The 22,704-nt window shown below is 37.3% G+C and overlaps 1 protein-coding gene across 3 annotated transcripts; it reads left to right on the top strand.

Annotated features, from left to right (window-relative positions):
• Window positions 1-17,059: 17,059 nt before the first annotated feature.
• Window positions 17,060-22,446, top strand: LOC100306463 (uncharacterized). 3 transcript variants are annotated; one of them, XR_005889464.1, is made up of 5 exons: window positions 17,060-17,497; window positions 17,625-17,705; window positions 19,045-19,168; window positions 19,736-19,966; window positions 21,979-22,446. XR_005889464.1 is itself a non-coding variant. In NM_001248490.2 (4 exon segments), coding segments are annotated over 4 exon segments (561 nt in total). In that variant the 5' UTR covers window positions 17,091-17,192; the 3' UTR covers window positions 19,787-19,868.
• The last annotated feature ends 258 nt before the right edge of the window (window positions 22,447-22,704 follow it).

Below are 22,704 nucleotides of genomic sequence, written 5' to 3'. Positions count from 1 at the left end.
AGGTAACATACGTCAAGCTAGTGACATTAAAGAAGTGCTTATTGGGAGGCAACCCAACTCTTTTTCCTTGTTTTTGTAATCATTGTTTATGTACATCATTGCATATAGCTAGGTTCAACTTGTTTGTGATTGCTAGAGTAAGGCATCAGCATGCTTTGTATGATATAAGGGGTTAGTAAAAGCTTCTATGAAGCAATGGATGAAGAAATAACTTAGAAATATTTTTTTCAGTCATCCCTTCGCTCAGCGCGCCCTGTGCGTTAAGCGAATCATACTTCATGCGCTGAGTGAGTAGTCAATCACGCTAAGCGTGCCAACCCCCACCCATTGGCTGAAGGGGTCTCGCTAAGCAAGACAGCTGCACTAAGCCCAAAAACCTCCCTGGAATTGCATTTAATGGGATTGGGCTAAGTGAGTCTGCTCACTAAGCACGATGTTACATCTCGCTAAGCACATTTGTGCGCTAAGCACAAATCACTCTCTGCCTGAACCCCCATGTCAATTGGGCTAAGCGGGTCATACCCGTTAAGCCCAAAACTCTCTCTAGAATGGCATTGCACTAAGCGAGACCATCTCACTAAGCACGACCCCACTACTGCATCTTGAGGCATTTAATCTGCTAAGCCAGTCATGTCTCGCTTTGCAGAAGTTGCAGACCAATCAGAGCTGCAGAACTCGCTAAGCGCATATGTGCGTTAAGCCCAAAACCTTCTCGGGTTTTCCAATTCTCGAATTGGGCTAATCGAGTCTGTCCCGCTAAGCACATGATTTTAAAATCTGAAAATTCAAACATCACTGAGTTCTTGCTTAGCAAGTCACTCGCGCTAAGCGAGATAGTCGAAACTGCCAAAAATAAGACATAACTGCCTTAGGCAGTTACTTTGTGCAAAAATTATAACTCCCCTCCTCATCATTGGCATTTCTTGCTTGCATTCTGCACTGTGCATTTCACTTCTCTGCTTTTTTTGCCCTCATCTCTACTCATTCACTCGCTGCAATCCAAGTAAGTACCTCTTACTTCACTTTTTAATTTCAGTTTTTGAACCCTAGGGTAGAAGACAATTTGTTTGCTCTGTGATTATGATTTTCTGTTGATGTTGTTGTTGATTAGTAGTTGTTTGATAGCTTGCTGTTAGGGCTGTAGTTTCATAATTAATCTAGGTTCAATTGATATGTTTTGCTTAGAGTTCTTAGGCCTGAAATTGGCTAGCAAGTGGAGGCTTCGAAGCCCCAATTTTTTTGGAAATTTTGATGTACTCGCTTAGCTAGCCGAGTTCATCAATTTTGGATGAATTTTTGGGTTTTCTGATGAACTCGCTAAGCCAGCCCTATCCCGCTAAGCGTATTCATCATTTCTGTTTAAATTTATGCTCATCTGTATGAACTCGCTAAGCCATTGCACTCAAGCTTAGCGAGCATTTAAATTCCTAGTTTTAATTTCTGAGTTCATATGAACTCGCTAAGCCGGCATGCAGCGCTAAGTGAGTTAGTTTAGTAAGGTCTGAGTCTTTGAGGCTTTTGGTATTCTATTTGCGGCTAAGCGATTCATGCTCGCTAAGCCACCATGGCTCTAAAAGTCTGAATAAGCCTGGGCTAAGCGAGTCAGTCTCGCTAAGCCTAAGGCAATTTAGTTGTTATGAAATTTGTTCATGTGCTAAGCAAGTCGTACTCGCTAAGCACAATTTCTTCTCTATTTTTGAATAAGGGTTAGTGAGCTTGCTCGCTAAGCCAATTAAGTTACAGTGGTCAAGTTAGGCTAAGCGCCCATTGGCGCTAAGCCTGTATAGTGTGCCGCGCTAAGCGAGCCTATCTCGCTAAGCGCAATTAGCTCTTTATTAGAGAATAAGGCTTAGCGAGCCATGCTTGCTTAGCCACTGTGTTGTGTCAGCTAAGCGAGTGTGTCTCACTTAGCCAGAGTCTTTATTTTCCTGTAATCGCGCTAAGTGTGCCCTGTGCGCTAAGCGTATCATGCTATTTTCTGAAGGCATGCTAAGCGAGTCTGTCTCACTAAGCGCCTAGTCCATTTTTCTATTTTATTCTTCTGCTTTCAGTATTGAATAAACCCTGTATAATTTGCTTTCTTGTGATTCTTGTGATGCAGATGGCCTCTAGGAAAAGGAAATCAACCGCCTCCCGACCTCAGGAACCGTACGATACTACTAGATTCGTCTCAGAGGTCGCCTGGGAAAGATATGAGCAGAACGTTCACTCCCGGAACATCCTTCCGGAGAGGAACGTTAATTTATTTGTGATAGAGTATGATGAGTTCCACCAGGAGCTCGAGAGGAGGCAGTGGCATAAAGCCTTGACCAGGCAGCCTGACGGTCGCATTGATGTGGCCCTAGTCAAGGAGTTTTATGCTAATTTATTTGATCCAGAGGACAAGTCCCCGAGGCAAGTTCGAGTGCGAGGGAAGCTGATTAAATTTGATGGGGAGACACTTAATGAATTTTTGGAGACCCCTGTGGGCTGTGGCTTTGAAGCCAGGGGAGTGCTACTCATCCTTCTCCAGGTTCTGCCACACGCACCCAGACCCTCAGGAGCTTCCTTCCAAGCTCTGTATTCCAGGGCGGGGCTTTGTTCTTAACGCTGAAGGAGCACCCTGGAAGCTCCTGAGGAAGGATTTGACTATGCTGGAGTGTCCTCTCTTATTCTAACCTCGCCCTCACTTCTCACACGTCCGATTTGAATATGGACAGGGCGATGTTAGTCTACGGATTGGTCACGAAGATGGACATGGGCGTGGGCTCATTCATCTCTGGACAAATATCACAGTTGGCCCAGTCCAACTCTTCTTGGCTTGGCTTCCCCGCCCTCATCACTCCCCTATGCATTGCCAGAGGAGCTGTTCCAGACTCGTTGACCTTTGAGTCCCTTAGCCCTGCCATTAATTTGGCATATATTAGGAAGAATTGTTGGAACCCGAATGATCCCATGATCACTTTTCCGGGGACCTGCAAGGCTAGGGCTCGAGGACCCTCAAACATTTTTGCTCCTTTTTCTTCTGCTCCTCCTGCTCCAGCTCCACCAGCACCACCAGTTCCCATACTAGTACCCTTCGGCACCTTCGCTCAGAGCCAAGATCAGATAGTGCCGATGCTGCAAAGCCTCCACCATGGCTTATGCCTAGTGATGCAGAGTATTCACGACTTGGCTCAACATTGGCCCATTATGAGCATGGAGGCCTTTATGGCCCAGGTGGCCTGGCCAAGAGTCCATCCTTCTCCTTTGGGGGAAGGTGAGGCTCCTACAGCCCAGGAGCCGCAGCCAGAGGCCGAGGCAAATGCAGAGGAGACACCGGAGGACACCCCTGCTACCACACCATTTGAGGCACCTGAGGAGGCAGACGGCGCTGTAGACACAGACTATACAGCAGATATGGCAGCAGCACAGAGCACCTAGGATCCCTGGCCCACTCCAGCACAAGATACATCACTGCCAGCCCAGGATGCTCCCTCCACACCTCAGGACGACCCTACACCGGCACAAGAAGGTTGAAGATAGGACTTTATTTATATTTCTGCTTTTTAGATTCAGTTTTAAATTTCAATTTTAGTTTTAGTTTATTTACTTATTTAGAAAATTTCACAACTTTTTGAACAGTTTACATTTATATGCATAATGGATTGGTTTGTTTAAATTTCTGGTGTTTGTGATTGGTTTTGAACTTGATTGATTGCATGACTTGAGTGAAATGTGATGTTAGATCACGTGCTTTGAATAAGTATGCGGTAATTAGAAGAGAAATAACATGAATTAGGGGCGTGGGTGAAATTATTAGTTTGCTTGACAGGTAAATAGTGAAGGTAATCATTAGCCATAACCCAGTAAGTTGTGTGAACTTTAATTGTGAGAGAATGACTGGCATTGAGTACCGATTTTTGCATGAGTCTCTAAATATTGAATGAATGCATGATTTGGAAATCATGAAGGCCATGATTGATTGAATTAGCCACTTAGCCAAATAGCTTACCCTGTTCATGAATGATGAATCCATTGCACCCATTTTGAGCTTGAATCTGATTGATTGAGTTGAACCCTAAACCTGTTGAATTATAATCTCCATCTACCTTTCTTTAGGTTGTAGGAGAGCATTGTGGTTCAAGGCAAATTTGTTCCAAATTTGGGGGAAGGTATTAGGTAATGATGATTATGGTAAGACATGCAACAACCACATAAATTTTGTATCAAGAAGCAGTAAGTAAAAACTGCTAAAATAAAAAAAAAGTTTTAAGAATAAGAAAGTTTATGTGTGTTGTTGCTTAAGTTAAGTGCCTTATATGATTGTGGCATTTCAATAGAAGCTTGGAATAAAAGGAAAAGAGTTGATCTAAGGATGAATGCTCTCCTAGAACCTAAGTTTTGTGAATGTATGTATACATGATTTTGATGATGTCAAAGAAGAATCTAACAAGGCTGCTTCAAATGATAAGCATTTGCTTCAAGAATAATTCAAGATTGCTTCAACAAACAAAGCCTTGTTTCAAGATTCACTAAACACCAAGCCTTGCCTTAAAACAATGTGCTTTCAAGACATGCAAGGCTCTGGTAATCGATTACCAGGAAGTGTAATCGATTACCAGAAGACAGGGTTGAGAAATAGCTGTTGAAAAATGTTTTGAATTTGAATTTTCAACATGTAATCGATTACCATATGTCTGTAATCGATTACCAGCAACGAAACTTTGGAAATTCAAATTCAAAAGTCATAACCCTTCAAATTATAACTGTGTAATCGATTACACAAACATTGTAATCGATTACCAGTGGAAAGTTTTCAGAAAATCTGCCAACAGTCACATCTTTTCATTAGATTTGTGAATGGTCATCAAAGGCCTATATATAGGTGACTTGGGCACGAATTTTAGGCAGAGAGTTTTGCTTGGCAAAAATGTCTTATCCTCTCAAAAGACAATGAGAGAGATTCCAAAAGAACTTCATTGTCAAATGCTCTCTCAAGAAATCCTTGATCAAACACTTGCAAAATCTATAAGGATTCTTACATGATCTTCATTGTAATATTCTTCTCTTGAAGAGAGAATTCTTCTTCCATTCTTCTTATTCAATGAGATTGGTTAAGAGACTGTGAGTCTCTTGTTGTAAAGGATTCCTGAACACAAGGGATGGGTTGTCCCTGTGTGGTTCAGACTTTGTAATGGATTTTACAAAGATAGTGGAAATCTCAAGTGGGTTGCTTGAGTACTGGATGTAGGCACGGGTTGTGGCCGAACCAGTATAAAACTGTGTTTGCATTCTCTCTTCCCTTATCTCATTTATGTTATTACAATCAATTTTGCCTTGCATGTTTATAGAACATTATTAAATTGATTGTTGTTGCTTCTTCTGCATTCTAAGCCTATCCCTCTTAAGATTATTGAGGCCACAAGGTCTAACTAGTGGTATCAGAGCAGGATTCTTGTATAAAGTTTAAAAACTTCAAGAATAGATATGGCCTCATCCAAATTTCCATTTTCTGAGGGAAATTCTATCAATAGGCTCTTATGTTCAATGGTGAGGGTTATCATTATTAGAAAACCCGAATGCAGATCTTTATAGAAGCCATTGAATTTGATTCCTTTATTCCTACAATGGTAGAGAGAAATGCAACTATATAAAAAAAAAAAAAACTAAAAAAAAAAAAAAGAAGATGATGATGAAAGAAGAAAGAAGAAGATTCCTCTTTAGCCCCAAAATGCTAAGTGCGATCAACTTGGGCACATGAGATTCAATTGTCCTGTGTTTAAAAGAAGAATGGAAAAATCCGACAAGATGAATTTCAAAGAGAAGAAAGAAAAGAAAGGATATATCACTTGGGAAGATAATGTCATAAATTATTCAAGTGATTCAGAGAAGAAAATCATAAGTTTGGGTATCATGATGAAAGACTATGAAAATGGAGAAGAACAAAGTCGATACATTGATAGCAATTTCTCCAAACACATGGCATGCATCAAAGTTTATTCATATTTCTCCCCAAGATAAATGAATATGTGATTTATGGAGACAACAAACGAAGGCCACATTTCTCCCCAAGAAAAGTGAATATGCGATTTATGGAGACAACAAACAAAGGCCACTTGATCAACAACCCCAACAAGTAATATCAAATGATACCAACAGGTCACTTGTCTTTGATTGATTACTTTTGATGCTTGTTTTCTACTTGAGTTTAGACTGTCCTTGATGATTGTGATTGAATTTGATTGACTGTGTTTGATGATTGATTGATTGTATTTTTTATTGTGTGTTTGATTGTCTTTGATGTTTGTTCCTGATTGAGTTTTTGATTGTTTTTAAAGAATCTATTAAACTTTTCAAATTAGTTTCATGTTTTAAGAAAACTATTTAATTTAGAAAAGGAAATTTTGAAATTGAAAATTGAAATTTGAAAAGTTAAATTTGAAAATTGAAAATAAAAATTTGAAATTTGAAATTAAAATTTGAAAGTTGGAAGTTGGAAGTTGGAAGTAGTTATTGGAAGTTGAAAGTTAAAAATGGAAGTTGGAAGTTGGAAGTGGAAGTTACTGGAAGTTGGAAGTTGGAAATGAAAGTTATTGGAAGTTGAAAGTTGAAAATGGAGGTTGGAAGTTGGAAGGGGAAGTTACTAAAAGTTGAAATTGGAAGTTGGAATTTAAAATTTAAAATTTAAAATTTAAATTTTAAAAATTTGAAATTTGAAATTTGAAATTTGAAATTTGAAATTTGAATTTTGAATTTTGAATTTTTTTTAATAATAGAAATTATTGTGTATAGTTAGTTGATTGTTAATTTAATTAATTTGATTTGAAATATTTGATGATTGATTGTGTTTGATTGTGTTTGATTGATGTGTTATTGTACTTGTTTTTGCTTGATTAATATTGAATGATTGTTTTAATGCCTTTTGGTATCACTTATTCTCATACATTGCAACAAGTGGTAACATCTTTCTCCTTTCTATTCATGATTTGTTTTTGATGTTGACAAAGGGGGAGAGAAAGATAAAAGATAAAATAGTAAGAAAAATTATCTATTGTTTTATGAGACAACTTTTTATATATGAAAAATATGAAATCTTCAATTGTCTCATATAAGCAATCATTGTAAAACCAAGGGGGAGTAAACTATATGCAAATAGATATTTTTTCTTTGTTGTTGCTCCTAACCTACAGGTGGTTGTCATCATCAAAAAGGGGGAGAATGTAAATCATGAAGATTTTGACGATGTCAAGAAGAATTAAGAATTTGCTTGAGAAAGGGGGAGAATGTAAATCATGCAAGCTTTGATGGTGTCGAGAAGAAATCACATGTTTGTCATCATCAAAAAGGGGGAGAATGTGAATGTATGTATACATGATTTTGATGATGTCAAAGAAGAATCTAACAAGGCTGCTTCAAATGATAAGCATTTGCTTCAAGAATAATTCAAGATTGCTTCAACAAACAAAGCCTTGTTTCAAGATTCACTAAACACCAAGCCTTGCCTTAAAACAATGTGCTTTCAAGACATGCAAGGCTCTGGTAATCGATTACCAGGAAGTGTAATCGATTACCAGAAGACAGGGTTGAGAAATAGCTGTTGAAAAATGTTTTGAATTTGAATTTTCAACATGTAATCGATTACCATATGTCTGTAATCGATTACCAGCAACGAAACTTTGGAAATTCAAATTCAAAAGTCATAACCCTTCAAATTATAACTGTGTAATCGATTACACAAACATTGTAATCGATTACCAGTGGAAAGTTTTCAGAAAATCTGCCAACAGTCACATCTTTTCATTAGATTTGTGAATGGTCATCAAAGGCCTATATATAGGTGACTTGGGCACGAATTTTAGGCAGAGAGTTTTGCTTGGCAAAAATGTCTTATCCTCTCAAAAGACAATGAGAGAGATTCCAAAAGAACTTCATTGTCAAATGCTCTCTCAAGAAATCCTTGATCAAACACTTGCAAAATCTATAAGGATTCTTACATGATCTTCATTGTAATATTCTTCTCTTGAAGAGAGAATTCTTCTTCCATTCTTCTTATTCAATGAGATTGGTTAAGAGACTGTGAGTCTCTTGTTGTAAAGGATTCCTGAACACAAGGGATGGGTTGTCCCTGTGTGGTTCAGACTTTGTAATGGATTTTACAAAGATAGTGGAAATCTCAAGTGGGTTGCTTGAGTACTGGATGTAGGCACGGGTTGTGGCCGAACCAGTATAAAACTGTGTTTGCATTCTCTCTTCCCTTATCTCATTTATGTTATTACAATCAATTTTGCCTTGCATGTTTATAGAACATTATTAAATTGATTGTTGTTGCTTCTTCTGCATTCTAAGCCTATCCCTCTTAAGATTATTGAGGCCACAAGGTCTAACAAGTTTTGTATCCTAGAAAAACCATGAATTATTTGTAGCTCAACCTCACTACAAGCCAAGAAAGTCCTTAAGATTCAATTTGTGTGTTTGTGATTGTATGCATGAGATGAAATGCAAAAGTTGAGACTTGTGTTGGTTGTTGATTTGAAGAATTACCTTAAACACTTGTGCTTATGAGAGAAATAGTGACCATGAGGATTAGGCTGAATGAACCTTCCTTTATACCTGTCTTACTTGTAGCTTATGTCATTTGTGTTGCTTAATGATCATGTTCATATCTTTTAAAATTTTGCATATCTTTAAGAAGGGTTATTGGTTGAAATATTGCTTGCCACTTATGTTCATGTGATTGAATGTTTTGGAACAAACACATTTTTGGTTAACCACTGTGAATTTTGTCACTTAAGGACAAGTAAACTGTTATTTCTTTGCTTGAGGACAAGCAAAACTGTAAATTTGGGGGAGTTTGTTAGTCGTTATTTACGACTAAGTTTTGTATTGAATATTTGCACAAAAATAGCGCTTTACCTCCAATTTATGGTTCTTTTTGTAGGAATTGTACATATTTTCATGTTTAGTTTGATTTTATATAGTAGATACTCCCATTTTGTGAATTAATGTTGAAACCACTTCAATTCCAAGCTAAAAGAAGAGAAGGTTTAAATAGCTGATGCCTCGCTAAGCGAGGCATATGCGCTTAGCGAGTGATATCCGCTAAGCGAGGCATGCAGCTCGCTTAGCGTGTTGGGAAACCCTAGAAGAGGATCAGTCAAAGATGTGCTCGCCCAGCGCGCCACAAGCTCGCCCAGCAAGTAGGTTGTCTCTTCTCGCGCTCAGCGCGCCCAACTCACTAAGTCGAATTTCACTTACTCTCGCTTAGCAAGCCTTCAAAAGCTGAAACATCTAAGTAGCCTTTAAAACACTGAAGTTGGCAGAAACTAAGGGAGGGTCGAAAAACAGAGCCAAGGGAGAAGCTGAAGCGACAGAATTCAAGTCACCAAGAGAGTTTAGGTTAGAGGAGTAAGATTAGGGTTCTAGAGGTTGAAGGATACATCCTCAACCCTTTTTAGCCATTTTCTTCCACTTAAACTCTATTCTTCCTTGTTTTGGACGTTCATTTCTTGTAATGGAAGGCTAAACCTCTTGGTTGGGAAGTTCTGTTGCACCCTTGATGTAACATTCTTTCACTATCTATTTAATGTTGTTTTTCTGTGTTCATTGCTTTTATCTATGCTTATTTTTACATGCTTGTGGCTTAATCACCCATTTATATGTATAGTTAGGATTTTTAGCATTGGAAAGTGCTTTAAAGCCTTAGAACTTGGTAGAGTAAGCTAGAAAGTTGTATGTCTAGGAATGGAGTGCAACGATCTAGTCCATATTATGCTGTAGACTTAATGCAACTCCTTTAGGCTGAGTTTCTTGAGAGATCAAGGACAAGGTTTAAAAAAGTTAGGCTCATTCATTAAAGGGATCTTGGTTTGGGTAATTTCTCAGCATAAAAACACTAGGATAACATTAAATAGAGAAAAATACATAACAACATCGAGGAAAATCCAGTAGAACGACCCGACGTTTTTTACTTGACTATTTTTACTTCTCAAACTTTAGATATTTAGTTTCTATTTAAATAGATTTTAGAACAAAAACCCAACTTGATATTTACTTGCCTTCAGTTTATACAAATGTTTGCTCACTGAATGTACAGTTCTGAGTGAAACAAATTCCCTGTGGATACGATACTCGGTCTTGCCGTTTTAATATACTACTTGTGGAATCGGTACACTTGCCGACATAGCCGCAAAAAATCGATAAAACAAGGTGTGAGTTTTCGGGATTTCAATGCTCGACCAATCCCAGTCCATGAAGTGAGTCTCAAGAATACATGATCACCAACCTTGAATTCCAAGTCTTTCTCCTCTTGTTTTGATAGTTCTTCTGCCTACTTTGAGCAGTCGCCAACCTCTCTTAGATTAACTTGACCTTCTCAATGGTTTGTTGTACTACTTTAGGTCCTATGGTGAGGTTTTCTCCGGGTTCTAGCCAGCACAAGGGTGTCCTACACCTTCTGCAATACAAAGCTTCGTAGGGAGCCATGCCAATGGTAGAATGAAAACTATTGTTATATGTGAACTCTATCAACGGCAGAAAACTCTCCCAACTCCCCTTTTGTTCTAAGACACATGCCCTCAAAAGGTCCTCTAAAGACTCAATGGTTCATTCATTTTGGCCATCAGTCTAAGGATGGTAGGCTAAACTTAGGCTAAGCTTGGTTCCCAAAGCTTTATTCAGACTCTCCCAATATCTACAGGTAAATCTAAGATCTCTATCAGACATTATGCTAGATGGTACACCATGTAATCTAACAATCTCACTAATATACATGGAGGTCAACTTCTCCAAGGAAAATTTGATATTAATGGGAATAAAGTGAGTAGACTTGGTCAGTCTGTCAACAATAACCCAGATAAAATCTAAACCTCTAGGGGTCCTTGGTAGTCCTATAACAAAATCCATGGAAATATTGTCTCACTTCCAGTGGGGTATCTCTAAGGGTTGTAACTTACTTGAAGGTCTCTGATGTTCTATCTTAGCCTTTTGACAGACTAAACATGCATACACAAACTCACTAACCTCTCTTTTCAAGTTAGGCCACCAAAGCATTGTCTTCAGATCCTGATACATCTTGGTAGCACCAAGGTGGATGCTCAGGTTGCTCTTATGTCCTTCCTCTAAAATCATCTTCCAAAGCCCGGGCACATTGGCGACACAAATCCTATCTTGAAGTCTTAGGACTCTATCCGATCCCACATTGAAACTATTATCTTTCCCCAATGTTATAGCTTTTAAATGAGTCTTTAGAAAAGGATTAGACTTCTGGCCCTCTCTAAATTCTCCTAACAACTTATTAGCAATTCTCAAAGCTCATGGTCTCACACTGTTAAGGGTAACCTCACACGCAAGGCTAAGGTCTCTAAACTGTTCTAGGAGATCCAACTCTCTAATCATCAGGGCAAATATATGTAGGGATTTCCTACTCAAGGCATCAACCACTACATTGGCTTTGTTGGGATGATAGCTAAGCTCAAAATCATAATCCTTAAGAAACTCTAACCATCTCCTCTGACACAAGTTCAACTCTTTCTGGCTAAACAGGTACTTTAGGCTGATCGCTAAACACTTCAAACTTGGAGCCAAACAGGTAATGCCTCCACCTCTTCAGGAAAGTATTTCTCCAAAAATACCTTCTTGAAGGTTTCCCAAGTCACAACTTGACCTTTAGCCTCTAAGCATTGGCGAGTGTTCTCCCACCAATATTGAACTTCTTCTACCACAGTGTATGTACCAAAAGCAACCTTATGCTCCTCTAGACACGCCATCACTCGAAAGATTTTCTCAATCTCCCGTATCAAGTTCTGAGCACCATCAAGGTTGTATCATCCATTGCAAGCAGGTGGATTGTTCCGCTGGAAGCAATCCAAATCATGATACTCAGCAGCTCTAGCAGCTTCTCCCCTATTTTGATTCCCCATAGCCTGAGCTAAGGTTTGGAGAGCATCAACTATCATTTAATCATTCAGTCTAGCCATCACTCCCTATGCACACTAGAAAGTGAGAACATGGAAGGAATACATGCAAGAAAAAGAATAGGACAATATCACACCTATCTCAAGTCCCTACTTAAGTTACTCTTGAGAGTTGATGCCTCAAGAAATTATCCTTCTAAAATAGTTCTTTCTCGAGACATTAACACTCATTTTCCATCTTTTGTATTCCTACTCGCTTGCCATAGTGTCCCATTGCATTTCATGAATTATACAAATGGTCAGTCTAATAACTCATGACAAGGCATTAAAACTCATGGTATAGCAGACATCAATGATACAAACATGTTATGACCATACCGACAAATCTCTATAACCCACAAAGACACAACAAGGTGAGTAAGTTCCAAACACAAACAACCCAAGCAACTACGAAACAATCAGGTACTCAAACATTAAACATTCAACAAGGAACCACAGGATGCATAGAGAAAATTGAAGACTCACAACTCACTGACCGAAAGTTTCAACCTGGCTCTGATACCACTGATGTAACAACCCGTCTGTCGCTATGATATCACTACTCTAAAAAGCATAATTTCAATTTTAAATGAAATCTCCATTAATTTGATTATGAAATTGAGAGTAAATTTTTCGCAATATACATTCACCAAACAACAAACAAACACTTAAATAAATACACACACACACACACACATAATCACTATACACCATTCACATGAAAGAAAATAATTTAGTGTTTACATGTATCTAAATATGAGATTTACATGCCCTGATCAAAAACAATTATGGAACCAACTATGGAGGAGTTGATAACAAAACACAACTCTCTCCCAAAATAATCTCAACGTCATCACACTGGCTGGGTGATTCCAACAAAAAAATCTCCTTACACATCATCTACTGTTGTTCATCTGTTCCCACAAACAAAGGTTTGCAATCATCACAAGTACCAACCACACGGTACAAAATTGCAAGGGCAAATTTATTATAAAATAAATCAACAAGCATCAAATGATAATAGTTAGCAAGGAAACTATATCAATAATCATAATCATACTCAATAATTCATAAGTTCAACATACACTTAATAACTAGTCATCAACTTTTCCACAATTCCAATCAATCATGCTTAGTATGATGCATGCACCTAGCCTCAACTCTCAAATGCAATATGGTACCATTCATCAGGAAATATCCTAAGCGTGTCCACGCGACACTTTCACTTAGGAAAATTAGGCAGTAAGTGTCGAGATCATCTTATCGTACACAAGCAACTCTCTTTTATGGTGATCAGCCTAGGTCACAAGGGAGTTCCAAATCGAGTGATATGCCCCCAAGTATAAGTATTTTCCCTCATAAAAAACTACAAGTACTTACTGATAAAGTTTATACTATTTCCATGCAATATGAAGTATGAAACATGGGCATCATCAATGCACTAACCGTGGATAATTAAATATTCTAAGTCACCCCTTCACTCCAGAAATTCTTAAAACTCTTTAACCACTATATTTCTCCCACCAGGGATATCCAACTTGGTCACTGCACCCCCCATGTACATACACAACATACATCCATCACAATGACATTATCAACATCCACATAATCTCATCTCTATGTGATTATCATCATCAACATCATCTCATCCCAATATCATCATTAGCATCAACATCATCTCATCTCAATGAGTTAATGATATTATCAACATCATCATCATCTCATCTGAATATCATCATCAACATCAACATCATATCATATCAATATTATCATAAACATCAACATCATCTCATATCACATTATCATAAACATCAACATTGTCTCGTATCAACATTATCATAAACATCAACATCATCTGATATCAACATCATCATAAACATCAACAACATTTCATCTCTATGTCATCAGCGTCATTAGTAATCGTATTCCACATATATACATATAAATTTCGTGCCTGGGATTCATACTCCCCAAGTCTTCAAACAATAGAAGTCTAATAAAATAAAAATGTCATTCATCAATAGCAGATATATCGCATCTCATTAGTCGAAAACATTTTTTTTTCTTGAAAACCAACATGCATAGGTTCAAACATACATCCCCATAATTGGGTTCCCTAACCCCAACTATGGTATTAAAAACCATAAATCAATAATAAACTCCCCTCACTTATTGATATCCCTCTGTTAGCTCCTCTCTGCATTGCTCGAACGACTCTCACGTTCACGTTCGTAGGTCCAAACACAGAGTTCTATATACCAAATCAAAGGCAATCTAGTATAGATTTCAAAAACAAATTTAATATTAACATTCGGGGTCAAATATCCCTGTCAGATTAAAAGGGGCTAAGAGGTGTTTCTGGGTCTACTTCAAAGAGATGCCGTTTCGGAATTCCGATCGCACCAATGTGACCGGGGTTCAGCGAAGATCACGAAAACAACATCAATTTTATAAAAATGTAACATTTACAATGTCTCATTTTCAAGGATTTTTCAAAGGAAGCATAAAAACATCCTATTATGACACTTAAATCGCAATAGATACTAAGAAAAACTCAAACTAACTAGGAGAAGACAAAGGAATCATGGTTACCTCAAAGAAACCACGAAAGAAAGGTTGGGAGCTTGTTTCTCTACTAAATCCTTGAGGTGGATTCTGAGGACTCCACTCTGATTAAAGAGTTTCTCTCCGTGCGGTGGTCCGGCGGCACTCAAGGGCTACTCGTGGTGGCCACCAGTGGTCGTGGGTGGTGGAGGAGAAAATGTTAGGGTTTTGGGTCAAAAGTTTAGAGAGAGAGGAAGATAAAATGTGTATTTTTACGCTGTGGGATGTATTTATAATCTACGGATCTTGCTTAGTGAGCTCATCTCGCTAAGCGAAACTTCAATTTTGGCGCTGAGCACAACCTCTTACGCTGAACGAGTTACCTCCTTGGGTTGGAATTGCGCTTAGCATGTTGGTCTCACTAAGCGAATTTCCCTCTCGGGTTAGGAATTGCATTTAGCGTGCTTGTCTTGCTAAGCAAATTTCCCTCTCGGGTTGGGAATAGTGCTTAGCGTGCTTGTCTCACTAAGCGAATCGTCTAATATGTTATCTGGAAAAATAATCCCAATGGTCAAACACATGCAAACATGAGTCATGAACCTACATTTTAAGTTTGGAGGCAATCTCATATAACATCATATCAACCAATCACAAATTCCAAGATAAAATGGATTCAATTGTATAATGCATGCAAACACTACTTTATGGAAAATTTCAGCACTCAAGTAATCAGTATAAACACGCCCTTTAACTTGCTACAGTAATAGAAGGGACCTCACAAACCTAAAAGTAGTATGTATTGTAAACCATTGGAAAACACTGTGAATTTGATCAACAAAAATTATATAATAGTTTGTGAAGATAAACATACGTAGGTAGTGACATTACTACAATACAAGGTTTACATTAACCTTGGTTTACAATGTGGTTTTCCTGTCTATCTTTTCTTATGGCCTAATTCTTCTAGCCCTACTAACCTTTATAGTACTAGGCTTAGGGCCCCCACCAAGCAACCCTAGCTTACATACTTGCATCAAAATCACAACTATGAATTAAGGCATGAATGCATGTACATTCCATGAATCACCACAACAACAATTTGATCGCTTAAGCTTTTGTCTCATATCAACAATACATTATAAAGGCCTTACCAAGCAACCTTTACAACAACTCACAAAGTTCCCACAAATCAACCTTTGCCAAGCCATACACAAAGGTCCCACCAAACAACCTCTCTTAAACAACACACAGAGGTTCAACCAAGCAACCTCTCCTAAGCAACACAACAAGGTCTCACTAAGCAACTTCTATCAAGCAAGGGATCCATTAAGTAATCCCTACTTAACAATGGAGTTATTTCCTCGACATTAAACATTTCTTGACAACAAAGTGCACTAAGAAATTTTTTGAAATTCTTCAAACAAATTTCACTCGAAATCTTTTAAATATTTTAAATTAAATAAAACATAATTTATTTGTCATCCATTATTACAGAAATTCATTTACATGTAAAAAGATGGATAAATTACTAACATATCATTAATTTATCTTTGAAATTAAACATTCTTTAAAATTTATATTAAATTTTTTTTTAAGTTAAAGGAAAAAATTGCAAACACTTAGAAAATTTTCAAAAAAATTTAAAACCATTTTGAAGTAAAAGCCATTAAATTTCATTTAAATCCTTTAGAGAAAAAAGGAACTTATTCTAAAAAATGTCTTCTGTTTCACAGACATATTGAAAACATATTAAGACTATTATTTTAAATGTTTTTTTTATTGAAAACAAGACATGCCATTTTGAAGAAGTGAAGGTCTATTTTCCAAAATACTAATCCACATTTCAGCCAAAAATGTATAAAACTTTTGAAATTGAGAAAAATATGAGATAAATTTAACTGAATAACAAAATACTAATAAATAAAAAAACAATGGAAATGCTAAATCACCTATTTGGTTCTTTATCTTATTTTTTTAGTTCAGTTTGATAATTTGTCTTTTAAAAAATTCAATTTGGTTTTTTTTATCTTTTTTTCTTCTTCTTTTTAATCCTTTATCTTTTTAAAAAAATTATTAGATCCTTTATCTTATTTTTTTGGTTCAATTTGATTTTTTATCTTACTCCTTTTGTTTTAGTTTGATCATTCAGTTTATTTAAGATTGACGCCATTAATAATTTAAAAACGAATTTTTTTATTCAATTTTTTTCTCTCATTCCCTTCTCCTCCACTTCCTTTATAACAAAAAAAAAATTTATTCTTAAATGATTAACGACGTTAATAGTAAATGGATCAAATGAGTAAACTGAATAAAAAATAAGATAAATAATTAAAATAAACTTTTTAAAAGATAAATGACTAAATTAAATATAAAAAAGTAAAAGATGAAATTAAAATTTTTTAAAAGATAAAAGTCATTTGGTCTAAAGTAGAAACAAAAGATAAACCATCCATAAGTAACAGCAAGTATATAATATTATAACATAATAGTAAAACAAGTTGATAAGCCCAATCTCTTATGAAAACAAGCCCAAATATTAAACTCGAAAACGGTCCACACAACAAGGGCATCATCAAAAGCCCCAAACAAGCATTTGCCAGTTTAACATTGGGTTGCCAGTTTAACATTGGGTGCAGAAAGCGCGGAGTTAAGAAGAGTCTTTGGTTGAAGGAAGAAGGGTAAACTAGGAGTAGGAGGGAAGAAGGGTTGAAGGAAGAAAAAAAGAAAAACACAGAAATGGAGGGTGGGAACAACAGCAGCAGTAACAACAACCCTGAGGAGTTGGCGGTGGGGTGCTTGCTTTCGATCAGGACAACGTTGGGCGACGAATTCGAAGGCCAGGTCGTCACCTTCGATCGCCCCTCCAACATTCTCGTACTCCAGGAGCCTTCCAAACCTAGCCCTCGTCGAAATCTTAGGTTGCTCAAAGCCAATTACATCAAAGACTTCACCTTTCTCGGCCATGCCCAAGACCCTCTTGATCCCAACACCTGCTTCCTTGACCTCACCGCTCTCCAACAAAGGGAAGATGTTGCTGTTAGGTATTCATTCCCTTCTTTCAATTCCCCGATTTTTTTCTTTTCTCTACTCTATTTTTTTTTGTTTGTTTAAACAATTGTTATATTTGATGAAATTCATGTGTGGCTTCGAATGATTTTTGGGTTGTAGACAAGCGGAGGCTGATGCTGAGAGGATTGGGGTTGGTGTTACCAGCGAGGCACAGAGCATCTTTGATGCTTTGTCCAAAACGTAAGTGCTGATTGAACCACATTAGTGTGGATCAGGATTCTTGCTTTTACCTAGTGTAGAGTAAGAATACATTGGTTTTTAAGCAAATGCTAACTAGTGCCCTAAAGACAATGGTTAGAGAAGTAAAAGGGGAGAAATTTTTATTAGGATGCATAAAAATGTACTCCCCTATGATTTTTAAATGCGCTCCCATATGATTTGCTATGAAACTTTTTTTAGGGCACTGGCTAGCAAGACCCTAATGTTTAAATCTAAGATTTCAGAACATGACGTATATAGAATAAGATATTTGTAGGTTGTTGTGAAAATGAGCATAATAAGAGAAATTAATAGGGCTGTGTCCCTCCTGTTTACCAAAAAAAAAAAGACATTAAAAAACTTGCATCTCGCACCTTGCAAGGGTGTATAGGTTTAATCGAGTAGGGAAATAAAAATGGTCAAACTGAGTGAAAAGGGGGAAATCCCCAATTTTAACCGAAACACTGTCGTTTTGTTTGGGAAAGCAGTGATCTAGCAAATACATAATGTGGACTTGGCCATATCCCAAGCCACACCTAGTCTAGTACGGGGTTACTGATGACATGCATAAACGGCCAAGTGGTGCAGAGTGGCCTTGGGCGGCTATAAAATTAGCAAAGCTGTGTGTATTTGAATAGCAGTCGGTTACAGGGCTTTAGTGAGGCATATTGAAAACTATAGGTGTCAATGGTGTGCTATAGCAGTGTGGTAGAGCAGGGTGACCCTAGGTTGCTATCCGATTCAAATAGTGAAATGGTTTTCAAAGCTTTTCACATGCTATCTCAGCACTACCATGATATAGGATTCAGAAACCCATTTTTACCCCAAAAACAATGTTGTTTAGGTTTTTTGTTGTTGTTAAAATTGTGAATTCTCTCCCTTTCTCTAATGCATCTTTGCTTCATAAACATACAGTGCTTTTGGATCTGCGTTTTTTACGCGCGTTCCATCTTTTTTTCATGTCAAATTGCCTGTGGATGTGGAAGCTACCGGGAGATGCTTCTCATTTGACACGGTTTCACGTGTCTGAAGATTTAAATTGAACATGCATATAAAAGAATGTGAAACCCTTCTTGACCATTCCACAAAAGTTACCTCTATTTCGTGCATTTAAAAAGAATGGGGATCACTTAATACCACCTAGTTGTACTCTTTAGGTATTTGGATCAGTTTTGGTGCTTGCTTCAGAGTATTAAAATTCCCATTCCCCACATGCCTTAAGTGTTCCTCTTTACCTTAGGATCTTCATCTTTCTAGCCATTCAGCATTTTTCTCAGTAGATTAATTTTCTTTTTAACTGATGACATTTGCATGTACCCAGGCTTCCAGTCCGCTGGGACAAGACAGTCATAGTTGTGATGAATGAGGTGCGTGTCAGCAGTCCTTATCACTCTGAATCTGTTGTTGGAGGTACTCCTGCTGCAAATGACCGGGTGAAGAAAGTGGTAAATATCTTTCTTTTGCTATTTGCTATGTTGTGTCTAAATGTTTGTATTAATGGCATGTCAAATATCATATAGATTGGTATAGCATTATGTGCACTAGAGTTGCTTGTCCATAGGGCTTTATGATTTATTTTTATTAAAAAAAACATTAGCAAAAACCAAATGAAAACTTAATCATAAGTAGTTTTACAACCATTAATTTGAAATGGCCTAGTGATGAGGGATTTGGGTAGTTTGTAGGTGGTTATAGGTTCAAATCTCAATGCATGATTTTCAAATGCAGTTGTGGTCACAGTTGAGGTTGCATTTGCATTTTGATCAGAAAAACTGCAAGAAATTGAGGGCAAATGTAGCCCGATAAGGTTGCAATTGTAGTTGCAAACTGCAGTTTAAATTCATTGAGTCAACAGTGATTTCTTATGTCCGTTTAGGGAAAATAATGCAATGTTTTTCTTTGTTTATAATTTACCCTGATAGTCTTTTCAAAATAAAACCTTTCCTGTTATGCAAAAACTTTTGTTAGCTAGTACATGGTTGATATTGATTTTTCATTTTTCTTGTTTGTAGCTTGACTTTGAGAGGAAGAGGTTGCAACTTCGCAGTTCTGGTGGTCAGTAAAGTTTCGTATTCACATCCTTTTATGGTCAGGAAAAGCACTTCCAAGGAGGAAACATGATGGGTATTAACAAAATCCTATACAAGAGGGTTTTCCAAGTCATATTCCTGACTTCAGATATCTTTTGATTATCTGTTGTCTTGAGCTCTCAAGTTATGTCTTGCTTATGGAGTTCATTTGAGGTACTTCCTCCGGATTCTTCAAAAGAGTGAATGCTGAAGCATGTGATTTATGATGTGTTTCACTTGGAAGCCGAATAGGTGACTGGGTTTATATAATTTGTTGGTTTGCTATTGGGAAGTTTAACCAATTACAATGAGCTAACATGAAGTCAAACTGACTCTAATTTGTTCCTTATATAATAAAGCAAATGCTTTGGATATGTCAAGCTAACATTCCTTCCTGAAGCTTTCTAGTTTTGTTTATTTGTTATTTCTAAAAATTTGTGGTGTAATTGATTTGTTTTATTAGGCTGTCCCCTCTTTGATAAGGTTTAAGTATTGTTGTTTTTTGAATTATAGTCCTCTTTTGGATAGATCTCTGGTAAAATTTGATTGCATTTTGGGGAGAAAGGGGAAAGCATGGAAGAGACAAGACTTGAGGAGTACTTTCTTGGAGGGGGAGGGATACAAATAGTATGCTCAAGATAGTCCTGTAATAGAGACCAATCAAATAACAATACTTCCGAGTTCTTGACTTCTTTTACGGCACTATTCTTTGTCTTGTTCCGAGTTTGCCCTCTACATCTAGATTTGGAGGTTCCGGTCTTCATCTTTTACATCTCGCCTTTACTGTCTTGTTCAAGTCTGATTAGGAGGCTTAGCCATTGTCTTTTGTGCTAGGGTCTATTCTGAAGGTTCTCGTCTGTTCTGGTTGTTTCTCATATTTTCCCTTTGTTACAGATATTAGTTGAATTGGCTATTAGATGATTGGTTATAGTTAGTTGAAGTTGTTAGTTGATAGGTGTTGATTCTCTTCTTTTATGCAAGGGACATTATGCCTAATTGTATTGTTTTCCTCATTTTTTCAATCAGCAATACTTCTATATTTTTTCTCTCATTTCTCTGAATTTTCTTCTTTGCGCTCTATCATGTTTCCCCACCTGGAATCAGAGTGTTGGCTTCTAACGTGCAAGGAAAATTCCCTTCTGCTGCATACAGTTTCCCATGAGCTCATTTTCATTCACCTTCCCTAGCTTTCTCTTCCATAGTTTTCTCGTATTTTTCTCACACCATGATTTTCCTTCTATCAAACTCAGATCCAAGCTATCTCTCTTCCAGTTTACCCGAGTTTCACTGCAAATTTTCTCTCTCTCGCCCTTCTCAAACTCCTGATTCTGACATTGCCAGAGCAGTCTGAGGTTTTAGTTCTCTGACTCTTCGTAGGCTTTTTTAACTCCAATTTCAGCAATGAGAATTTCTGATTTTCACTGAGATCTGGATGTGTGGTTTCTTGGAGCTTAGTGCTTAGTTTCTTGAAGATTTTGTTTGAGTTTGGTTTGGTTTGGTTGAGCCTTTGAATGTTGCGTTTGCGATGTTTTCCAGTCTTGGCCAGTGATATTTGACCAAATGTTGTTTTGCCTATGATGGCACAACGGCAGTCAAAATTTATTGTCATTCTTGGCCTCATTGTTCTTGTTGTTTTTCCCTTTGTTGGCAAGAATGATCTGCGTCCCTGCTTTTTTCAGGTCACAGCCCTACGATTGGTGCCATTTTGCTTCGATCCAGTGCTTCAATGAAGCTAGCACTATTTGCATGCTTGATTTCTTGACATTGTGACATTGTTCAAGCTCATGGACTGCTCTCATTGGTCTATTTTACTGTTCAATTCTGTTGTTGAATTTATAATGCAACATGGTTTTAAGAGATGAAGGTCCAACTAATCTTTTTTGGCCTCAAATATTTTCACTTCAAGTGTTTGTTTGATACCATATTCGTTATAGTTATGAATGGTCTTACAGGCATGCATTTTGCTGGTGTTTTGATTTGATTAATTCTTATTGCTACCCTTTGTGTATGCCTCATTACTCATTAGTGCTACTGAACTTTCTTTCATCGTGAAAAATTTGACGTCATTGCCAAGGGCCAAAGGCCAAAGGCCAAGCTATTCTGATTGGTTCTAATAAAGGAACTAGTATTGCAAAATGCAAATAGGATTCTTTATGCAAGACTCAATTGTATTATATTACCCACAGGAACATTAGATGGTGCAGTGAGCATGGCTTTGGAAAGTTGTGAAGTTGAATTTCTTCAGTAAAATGGTGTACCTGAGGTCTCTCAGGCTTGGTGTAGGCCTGTTTTTGGTGTTTCTGGTTATTCATCTTTTTTTGTTTAACATGATATCTCTCTTAATTTTGTCACTTGGTGAGTTAAAATTGTGCTCACAAAGTCCAAGATTTTGGTTTTAGACTTTTAATCCTCTTTGATGACAGTTTTAGTTCCTTTTGTAAAGGATTGGTTTGCAGCCTAAGATGGTTTTGATGGAAGCTTCTGGCCATGGTGATTAAGTACATGGATGGTTAAGCATTGATATTTTGTTTTGTTTTAGTCTTGACTCTATAGTGGTTAAGTTTCACATTACATTTAACTTGCGCTCGTGATGGTTAAGCATTGAGTGTAACTTCCACCAAGTGGTTAAGCTTCTTACCCAAGTTGACCTTGCTGATTACTCCCACATTTGGGATTTTTTTTGTTTTTGCATCACACAATGCACATCACATTCTATTTTGTTGATTTGATTACAGCTTCTCGCTTGTATTTTATTTTGTATTCTCATCCTAAGTTGTAAGTGCTAGTATGTACCTTTCAGCTTGGGGACCTTAGTTGAATTGGTTAAGTTGGAGTTAGTGAGATCAGAGATGGTTGGTTATATAGTTAGTTGAAGAGTTGATAGGTGTTGATTCCCTACTTTTATATTTGAC

The sequence above is a fragment of the Glycine max genome, chromosome 18, assembly GCF_000004515.6.
Source record: "Glycine max cultivar Williams 82 chromosome 18, Glycine_max_v4.0, whole genome shotgun sequence".
NCBI classification, from domain to species: domain Eukaryota; kingdom Viridiplantae; phylum Streptophyta; class Magnoliopsida; order Fabales; family Fabaceae; genus Glycine; species Glycine max.
The sequence above is the reverse complement of the archived record's forward strand: the minus strand, read 5'-3'. Positions and strand labels throughout refer to the sequence as shown.